Source organism: Ambystoma mexicanum, chromosome 10 (genome assembly GCF_040938575.1).
Source record: "Ambystoma mexicanum isolate Mex_15411 chromosome 10, UKY_AmexF1_1, whole genome shotgun sequence".
NCBI lineage: Eukaryota > Metazoa > Chordata > Amphibia > Caudata > Ambystomatidae > Ambystoma > Ambystoma mexicanum.
The window spans coordinates 1,575,226,116-1,575,236,614 of record NC_090932.1 but is presented as its reverse complement, the minus strand read 5'-3'; the positions used below and the strand labels follow the sequence as shown (position 1 = coordinate 1,575,236,614).

Below are 10,499 nucleotides of genomic sequence, written 5' to 3'. Positions count from 1 at the left end.
CAATCCTCCTCTATTTTCAGGCAGAACCTTTCCCGCAGACCACATCAGGGCAAAGCTGAGAAACATATCAGTGAGTAACCGGCTGAGTGGTGTCCCTGTGGATACCAGGTGAGCGTAACAACCTTATGTTGAAAAAAAGATGCAGCTGAAGACTTCTGTTCCTGGCAGTTCCTGCAGATCTCGCTGTTCCTCAGTTATAGGGACAAGAGGAAGGACGGTGAGGGACTCCTGCACTACACAGGGACTGGTCACAAAGCTGTCAAATCTTCGATCCCGGTAGCTGTAGTCAAGCACACAAACTGGTGTCCTTCTCCCCAGCTATTTGGTTTCCTGCAGCACTCTGAGGAAAATACAACCATCTCAGAGTATGGTATCCAGGTGGCTTACAAATTGATTGGACCCACCAACTCAAAGGGAGAAGTCGTCCTTGAAGGGCTTCTCTGTCGAGATGAACTTGGTGATTCAGACCTGCAGCAGGGCTTCACCGGGCAAACCAATGGTCCAGGAGTTGAGCCAGCCGTCCTCTTCCAGCTCGTCTTCGGTTTGTTCATTCCAGTGGTCGACTCTGCCTTCCAAGCCAAGAGACTTGCCTTTTATTTAGTGTTCTCCCTTTCATTCCAGCATAGCTGCCACTCACCCAGCAGGGTGGCTGTCCTTGCCGGACAGTCAACCAGCCAGTCATGCCAGAGTGCATTTGGGTCTCCTAGGAGACTAAGCATTAGGAGTTTCGGGCACCTCCCTCACTTCCTGCCCACCCCAGATAATCGGGCACCAGAGGCGGTCTTCAGTCCTGAAGCCTGCCAAAGGCGTAGGAACAAAGGGACTAAACCTAGGTTGGCGCGCAGAGACAAACTCTAGAAGGACCTCTTCAAAAAGAAATGGCGAAAAAAGAAGACCGGGACCCGTTTAAACAAAGGAGGCTCAGACGCCATCTTGAAAAACATGGCTCCCACCGTTTAACGCTACCGGTGTTCGCGGTCGGGAAAAATCATGATAGTTTGTTGTAAAACCACTGCCACCAGCCATTCCGTGAGGAAAGGGTAACCTTGGTCTGCTACATGAGTCTCTAGACATAGGGGATACTACGTAACCCCTCCAGCACTTTATTGTAAGATAATGTGTGCTGGGTCTAGGAATTTAGAAAGACTAGTAAAGTCAATTTCACTTTACATTCTCTGGGAAACAGTAGTTTATCCCATTGAAGGTATTTAAACCTTGGGATAGACTAGAAGGCTCCCTGTGTCAATGTACTGAGGGTGCTGTGTGACACACATGAAAAGATGATACCTATGGAGTTGTCTAAAACTCCATAATCAAAGAACACAAGAGTAAAACACACATCAAAATACAAGTGGGAAAAAAGGCTCACACTCTCTCCAGGTAAAAAAATCAAGTCCTCAAAATCCAGCAAAGTTGCTGGGGGTCTCTAAGGTGAAGGGAATTAGCACATTTATGAGAATTCTCCCAAACATTCACAAAGCTCCCTCTGGAACTTGGCTCAGACAGGCACTGTTTTTTTTGTATCCACGAGAAAGTCTGAAAATAGATTAAGCAGAGGTACACATTTAAAGTTGCAAGCTACTAGCCAAGCATAAAAAGTCACTCGCCACCTCCATTCCATACATACACACAGCACACCATTTCATGCACGCCATTTATCACCAGCCAGTGGCTAGTGGTGGTGAGTGCACATTTTGAGGCCTGGATTAAGGAAGCTGCACAGTATTCTCTTTGTAATGGTTTTTGCTTGAGCCTGGGCTTGGCCAAAGCAGGTGCGTGCTCTTTGGGCAAACACACCTTTAACCACACTGTTAATGCTGAGTCATGCGGTGAAAAGACTGTACATTCCGGGAGAGTTCATTTGGGGCTGTAACTTTAGAAGAAAGAAAACAAATCCAAGGAAAAGTATACACATGCCCCTGTATGCAGCACAACACGGCATGTATTGTTCCTCCACAGAGGATTGGCAGTGCAAAGGGTAGCGGGTCATTTTACCGCTACCAGGTGGCGGCGGATCGGTTTGTTGAAGGCACTGAGGCGGCAGGGGACAGACTAATTGGAGGTCCATGGGACGGTGTCAGGAGTGATGCCAGCAAGGTGCATAGCTCTCAACTCACACGCTTTTGGCGGGTGTCACCCACCTTGTAAACAGCTGACTCACCCGCCAAGCCTCCATTCATTTCAATAGGCCTCTCACCCGGCAAAAATAAAATCGGGGGTTTTCACCCGCCTTTGCGACATAAATGGTTGAGAGCTATGAAGGTGGTGCAGAATATGTACCAAACTGGTGAAAAGGAGTTTGAAAAAACAAAACGGGGATCACAGGGAAGCCCCCCCTTGAAATGGAAAGTGGGGAAATCAAACGGTGGGGTCTGCTGTCAGTTGGTTGGCTACTATATGCAGATATAATTCTTTCCGATGAAACACCAATCGGCTTACAGAGATCCCTGGTAAGTATGTTCAAGAGAATTACCTAGAGGTTAACCCAAGTAAGTCATGTATATTGGTGTATAATCATTTCTTTTTTTTTTAATTACTCATTTCACATGAAGTGTAGACAGTGTGAGAATACCGGAGGCGTAAGTGGGGAAACCAGAAAGGCGATGACTGTCTCCCCGTGTAATGCAGGGAAAAATGATATCCCCATGGGGCTGGCACAACAGGTTGGTGGAGCGAGCAACAGAGCAACAAAAGTTCAAAAAACCCATACGTGGAGGCAATGGCAGGGTGTGTGGTGAAGATGAGGGGAGTCCAGCAGGGGGCACTGCTCTGGATTCAATGGCAGAGGGTGGCCAGCAGGGGTGACAGCGCGAAATGTGAGACTACTGTCACAAAGGTTAGGTGGGAAATGGTGACCTGACATTTCACCTTGCTGGTGAAAACCTATGTCCTTATCCCTTTTAAGGGAAGTGCTCAGGGAATAACAAGCTCCGGCTTTGCCAACCCTTCCCCCTTCTTCCGTTCAGATCGGTTCTATGTCAGAATAATGGTAGTGGGTTCTTCCATCAGCTCCTGTGAATCAAGTCCTGGCATCTTCAGTGTTAGGACAACATACAAAGGAAAGTTCAAACAAAAGCGGTTCAGCACATGCAAAGCCTTTCAAGATAGGAACACGTATGTACACATTAGTACGTTTCTCGTCAATGGAGCATGTAGTGGAGGATGGGGTCCCCCATCTGTCTTGCTGGACCGACAGGCCTAGGTGTCTCAACTAAATAGGGTCCCCCATTGCTCATGTCGGCCCCACTGGCCTAGGTGTCCCAACTAATCCAGGGGTTCTGGTAAGCAAAGTTCACTGTTTCCAGCTGCAAAGAGTCCTATGGGTGTTTGCAGAGGCTTTTGGCATACAGCCCTGACCACCTCCTTCTTTAGGCCCTCTTCTCTCTTCTTCAACCTCTTCTTGCAATTCCTTGATGCATCGCCACAAGCTGGATCCGCAAGCCCTCCTAGATGCACCCCGTATTGACATGATTTCCGCCACCTGCTCCTTTCTCTTCCTCTTCCACTTCTTTCCCTCTGATCCTTTCAGCTAAACCCTCCTCCTCAGTACTACTCCACTCCTGCTCCCCATTTCCCTTTGCCAACTGTTTCTTTAATCCCATCCTCTTTCTCTATCACCTCATCAACGTCGCTCCAACCTTCTTTGTCTGTTGACAGTCCTTCTGGCTCCTGTCTTTCTATTGATGTTCCTCCAGCCTTCCACCCCAACCCTATGTGCCACCTCCTTCTCTTGGTGGGTTGTCCTCCAGCCTATCCCTCTGCTTCTTTCTTCCTCCTTCTTCCTCGGTGGATAGGCCTCCAATCTATTCCTCTACTTCTCTCTGCTGCCTCAACCTTTTCTTGGCAAACAATTGTAGTGGAGTGGAGCTGGCGCTTGTGCCATGGCTTGTGTGCTGTGCGGGTGCTGGCCTACCTGCGCTGTGTCGGACGTAGTGTGGGGTTTAAACCTGGGCTGTGGTTGGCAAGGGGCGAGGATGACAGCTGCCATTGTGAGGCAGACCAGAGTCAGTTGGGGGTGGCGTGGATCCTACCAAAACACTCACTAATAAAGGAGTGTTGATGCCTCCCAGCTTACCACAACAATACCAGTCTATCCCTCTACTTCTCTCTGCCGCCTCCTCCTCCTCTTGGTGGATAGTCCTCTGTTCTAACCCGCTACTTCCCCATTCCTCATCGTTTTCTTTGTGAATAGTCATCCAGTCTATCCCTCTCCTTCCCTCTGTCTCTTCTTTCTCTTGGTGGATAGTCCTCCAGTATATCCACCTACTTCTCTCTGTCTCCTCTTCATTCTCTTGGTGCATAGTCCTCCAGTATATCCCCCTACTCTCTCTGCCTCCTCCTCCTTCTCTTGGTGGTTACCCTTCTGCTCTATCCCTCTACTTCTCTCTGCCTCCTCCTCCTTCTCTTGGTGGATAGTCCTCCGCTCTATCCCTCTACTTCTCCCTTCCTCGTCCTTCTCTTTATGAATAGTCCTCCATTCTATTCCTCTACTTCTCTCTGCCACACCCTCCTTCTCTTATTGGATAGTCCTCTGCTCTGTCCCTCTACTTCTTTCTGCATCCTCCTCCTTCTCTTGGCGGATAGTCGTCCAGCCTATCTCTCTACTTCTATCTACTTCCTCCTCCTTCTCCTGGTGGATAGTCCTCTGCTCTATCCCTCTACCTCTCTCTGCCTCCTCCTCCTTCTCTTGGTGGTTAGTCCTCTCTCTGCCTCCTTCTCTTGGTGGATAGTCCCCCGCTCTATCCCTCTACTTCCCTGTTCCTCCTCCTTCTCTTGGTGGATAGTCCCCCAGGCTATCCCTCTACTTCTCGCTACCTCCTCCACCTCTTGGTGGTTAGTCCACTGCTCTATCTCTCTACTTCTCTCTGCCCCTCCTCCTTCTCTTGGTGGATAGTCCTCCAGTCTATGCCTCTACTTCTATCTTCTTCCATCTCCTTCTCTTGGTGGATAGTCCTCTAGTATATTCCTCTAGTTCATTCTGCCTCCTCCTCCATCTCTTAGTGGATAGTCCTCTAGTTTATCCCTCTACTTCTATCTGCCATCTTCTCCTTCTCTTTGTGAATAGTTCTCCAGTCTATCCCCCTCTACTTCTATCTGCTTCCTTCTCCTTCTCTTGGTGGATAGTCCTCCACTATATCTCTCTACTTCTCTCTGCCTCCTCCTCCTTCTCTTGGTGGATAGTCCTCCAGGCTATCCCTCTACTTCTCTCTGCCTCCTCCTCTTGGTGGATAGTCCTCCAGCCTATCCCTCTACTTCACTCTGCCTCCTCCTCCTTCTCTTGGTGGATAGCCCTCCAGTCTATCCCTCGACTTTCCTCTGCCCCCTCCTTCGCTTGGTGGATAGTCCTCCAGTATAACCCCCTACTTTTCTCTGCCTCCTCCTCCTCCTCCTCTTGGTGGTTAGTCCTCTGCGCTATCCCTCTACTTCTATCTGCTACCTCCTTCTCTTGGTGGATAGTCCTCCAGTCTATCCCTCTACTTCTCTCTGCCTCCTCCTTCTCCTCTTCCTCCTCCTCCTCCTTCTCTTGGTGGTTAGTCCTCTGCTCTATCCCTCTACTTCTCTCTGCCTCCTCCTTCTCTTGGTGGATAGTCCTGTGCTCTATCCCTCTACTTCTTTCTACATCCTCATCCTTCTCATGGCACATAGTCGTCCAGCCAATCTCTCCTCCTTCTCTTAGTGGATAGTCCTTTAGTTTATCCCTCTACTTCTATATGCCTCCTTCTCCTTCCTTTGTGAATAGTTCTCCAGTCTATCCCCCTTTACTTCTATCTGCTTCCTTCTCCTTCTCTTGGTGGATAGTCCTCCACTCTATCCCTCTACTTCTCTCTGCCTCCTCCTCCCCCTTCTCTTGGTGGATAGTCCTCCAGGCTATCCCTCTACTTCTCTCTGCCTCCTTCTCTTAGTGAATAGTCCTCTAGTCTATCCTGCAACTTCTCTCTGCCTCCTCCTCCTCCTTCTCTTGGTGGATAGTCCTCCAGCCTATCCCTCTAATTCTCTCTGCCTACTCCTCCTTCTCTTTGTGAATAGTCCTCCAGTCTATGCATCTACTTCTATCTGCTTCCTTCTCCTTCTCTTGGTGGATAGTCCTCCAGTCTATTCCTCTAGTTCACTCTGCCTCATCCTCCTTCTCTTGGTGGAAAGTCCTCAGGCTATCCCTCTACTTCTCTCTACTGCCTCCTTCTCTTGGTGGATAGTCCTCAAGTCTATCCCTCTACTTCTATCTGCCTCCTCCTCTTGGTGGTTAGTCCGCTTCTCTATCCCACTACTTCTCTCTGCCTCCTCCTCCTCATTCTCTTAGTGGATAGTCCTTTAGTGTATCCCTCTACTTCTGTCTGCCTCCTTCTCCTTCTCTTTGTGAATAGTTCTCCAGTCTATCCCCCTCTACTTCTATCTGCTTCCTTCTCCTTCTCTTGGTGGATAGTCCTCCAGGCTATCCCTCTACTTCTCTCTGCCTCCTTCTCCTTCTCTTAGTGAATAGTCCTCCAATCTGTCCTGCAACTTCTCTCTGCCTCCCCCTCCTTCTCTTGGTGGATAGTCCTCCAATCTATCCCTCTACTTCTCTCTGTCTCCTCCTCCTTCTCTTGGTGGTTAGTCTGCTGCTCTATCCCTCTACTTCTTCCTGCCTCCTCCTTCTCTTGGTGGATAGTCCTCCAGTCTATCCCTCTACTTTTCTCTGCCTCCCCCTACTCTTGGTGGATAGTCCTCCAGTATATCTCCTACTTCTCTCTGCCTCCTCCTCCTTCTCTTAGTAAATAGTGCTCCAGTCTATCCTGCAACTTCTCTCTGCCTCCTCCTTCTTTCTGCTGTTATGCTCCCACTTTCCCTTCTCGCCTTTCCCCACCCCCTACTTCTCCCTTCTCTCCAAGATTCACTTTTCCTTTCTCTTTAACCTCCCCATCAACCTCTCTCCAACAGCCTCTTTCTGCAACTGCCTCCTTTATCCAGCTAACTCCTTACTCTTCTGCCAAGCATCTCTCCAGTAATTCACACTATCCCATTGTGTGACCACCCTTTTATCCTGGGTTGTTCCCTCTCCCTAGGCTGGACTGCTGGGAAGGGGTTCACCTGTGTATGATTTACCTTCTTCCTTAGGGGAGTGGTTAGTTTCAAATATAGGTTTTTCTCATGTGTCTGTAATTGAGACATGCAGGATTTCTGCTTATCTGGGAGCCAGGCTATGTAAAGCCAGTCTGTATTTTGAAAGGTATTTGAGTCCAGTACAGGTACGAGAACTCAGGAACTTTACTCCAAATGTACACAGCTGGCCATGCCTCATCCACAATGCTTCCTTCTCCTTCACTTGGTGGATAGTCCTCAAGTCTATTCGTCTAGCACACTATGCCTCCTCCTCCTTCTCTTGCTGGAAAGTCCTCCAGGCTATCCCTCTACTTCTCTCTACTGCCTCCTTCTCTTGTTGGATAGTCCTCAAGTCTATCCCTCTACTTCTATCTGCCTCCTCCTCTTGGTGGTTAGTCCGCTGCTCTATCCCACTACTTCTCTCTGCCTCCTTCTCCGTCTCTTAGTGGATAGTCCTCTAGTTTATCCCTCTACTTCTCTCTGCCTCCTTCTCCTTCTGTTAGGGAATAGTCCTCCAGCCTATCCTGCAACTTCTCTCTGCCTCCTCCTCCTTCTCTTGGTGGATAGTCCTCAAATTAATCCCTCTACTTCTCTCTGTCTCCTCCTCCTTCTCTTGGTGGTTAGTCCTCTGTTCTATCCCTCTACTTCTCCCTGCCTCCTCCTTCTCTTGGTGGATAGTCCTCCAGTCTATCCCTCTACTTCTCTCTGCCTCCTCCTCCTTCTCTTAGTGAATAGTGCTCCAGTCTATCCTGCAACTTCTCTCTGCCTCCTCCTTTCTGCTGTTATACTCTCACTTTCCATTCTCGCTTTTCCCTACCCCTAATTCTCCCTTCTCTCCAAGATTCACTTCTCCTTTCTCTTTAACCTCCCCATCCACCTCTCTCCAACAGCCTCTTTCTGCAACAGCCTCCTTTCTCCAGCAAACTCCTTACTCTTCGGACAAGCATCTCTCCAGTAATTCAGACTACCCCATTGTGTGACCGCCCTTTTATCCTGGGTTGTTCCCTCTCCCTAGGCTGGACTGCTGGGAAGGGGTTCAGCTGTGTATGATTTACCTTCTTCATCAGGGGATTGGTTAGTTTCAAATGTAGGTTTTTCTCATTTGTCTGTAATTGAGACATGCAGGATTTCTGCTTATCTGGGAGCCAGGCTATGTAAAGCCGGTCTGCATTTTGAAAGGTATTCGAGTCCTGTACAGGTACGAGAACTCGGGAGCTTTACTCTAAATGTACACAGCTGGCCATGCCTCATCCACAATGCTCCTGCCCAGGAGACCCACACTCCTCCACTCAGTAAGCCCTGGTTTTAGCTTGTGGGTTCCTGGCTGGGTATCACTAACGGGGCCAGATAACACTGAGCTTAGAGCCCTTTGGATAACCCAAATGCAATTGATGGGATGCTGAATAACTCCGACACCAAATAATCAAACCAACTCAGGAAGATGGCAAAGTTTTCTGTTTTATTATCAATTCTCTAGAACAGGGAGTTACAATGGACATAAACGGACGTTTGCTTGAGCTCTCGTTAAATTTCACATCAAAACACATTTATAAGTGACATCATACTATGTAGCAAATGAGGGAAACATCTAAGTTTACTTTCAATGAGGGGTGGGTTTGTGATTGGATGTCTGTCAGGTGGACAATTTATGCCTACCTCTAAAATGTGTCATCTTCAACACTAGTAAGTACACGATATATCATTGGCTCTCAAACTATAAGGCCTTTCATTATACAGCCCTCTATAATTGGTTGACATGCTCGTGCCATGTCTGGAACATTCGGTTCACTTAGCAGCACGTAAGCTCCTACCAAGGTGCTAGGAGTTGGACTTTATTTTACCTCCCCACCCGTTTAGCCCAATGTCTCATCACCCATGCCTTCTGCCATGAAGATTGTCTTTGAACTTGGCCTTGCAGAGTATTCTTGTCCCTGGGAATATAAAGGAGTGTGAGCATGCACTATCGTAGTTCTGGAACTCCATGCTCGACTCTATTTTATTCCTTGACTCACGTAACAGGAGACCACGATTTAGACCATTTTGCAGCATTTAAATATCTTTCTTTGCAACTTAAAGGATAATTCAGCTTCTCACGTTCACCGCCTTTGAGAATAGATAACCTGCCTTAGCTTGCTTCAGCTTTGGTACCAGGCCAGACAGCCTCGCCATTCGTGTCCACGATCTCAGTTAATTCTTGCTGCGACACAGTTCTCAGCCTTTCCTCTCCATGGATCCGGGCTTACTAAATTCATGACACCAATGTCCAGCTGCTATACAATGGTGGCTCTGCCTGCAGTCTATTAACTACTTATAGCCAGCTTCTAAGATGTCTTAATCTACTTGCGTTGCTGCATCTGCACAGTTCATGAAAGGCTTGCATTTTCTGCAGTGCGTCACACACATGCAATCTTCTTCTTGCATATGAAAGTTTACTCAATTCTTAACTTTATCATCCGTTTCTATAAGGCCCATGCATCCTCTTCAGTCAGTATTCTCAGTGCGTCGCGCTCGTCTCTTATGACGTCACTAGCTCCTCTTTCGCTTTTTTCATATTCCTTTGGGGTGTTCCTCCCTCAGATTGTCGTCTCTTCAGGAAAACATCTGGTAGGGTTTTCTCAGGGGGGACCTTCTTTCGAATATTCGCTGTGGTATGCTCACTACTGCTGTTGTCAAGCATGGCACAGTCTCAGACTTAGAACATACAGGAGGTGTGGGGGCGGGACTTCCTGTAGAGGCATTCAGCTGCTCATCTACAACACGCGTGGCGATCCCCTGCTTCCCACATGTCAAGTGAGGAGGACGGCCAAAATCCAGCATCATTCTGTAGGTTGCAGCACCCGTCCCCCTTGGCTGCCTCATCACCCACCATAAGAGTCATGCAGGGAACTTCATCTTATCATGCAAAGATATACACACCCCTCTGGTAAACATTTTAACACATAGATACATGCATTTCCCCCATTATGCCCTCTACCTCAATAGAACACCCAGCCTTACTAAAGCAAATATGGGTGATCTTTAAGGAAATTAATTTGCTTTATAGCAAGAAGAAATAATACTTATGATTGTAAAACGCTCTATTGGCTCCCAAAGCTAGGACCTCGCTCAATAAATATCACAATAATGATAATAGTCAGTCACGTCCATCTCTTGCTCGAATTAAAATATGTTGGATCATAAATGATGTAGTGCAGCTTTCATTACAACTAGTGACATAAACCACCAAGATTAGAGTCCTTGCCGTGACCATTGAGCAAATACACATATAATAAGAGAAAGCCAATTCACTGATCGACTTTGCCTACTAATACTTCATTAGCAATACATTCCCTGAATGGAGATATGGATGCACAGCAAAGAACTGTTGACTGGTTATAGCACATGCAAGATAAAACACATAGAATACACTTTATTGATATGCA

The 10,499-nt window shown here is 47.7% G+C and overlaps 1 protein-coding gene across 1 annotated transcript; it reads right to left on the bottom strand.

The window, feature by feature from the left end:
• Positions 1 to 5,254: 5,254 nt before the first annotated feature.
• Positions 5,255 to 5,644, bottom strand: LOC138493064 (octapeptide-repeat protein T2-like). The gene has a single exon (XM_069620289.1). It carries the CDS (start codon positions 5,642 to 5,644, stop codon positions 5,255 to 5,257), a length of 390 nt encoding a protein of 129 aa, XP_069476390.1.
• Positions 5,645 to 10,499: the final 4,855 nt, after the last annotated feature.

Coding starts and splice junctions, on each gene's coding strand:
- LOC138493064 (XM_069620289.1), bottom strand. CDS start 5,644: ATGTGCCATGAGAAGGATGAGGATGTAGAAAGAAGTAGAGGGATAGAG.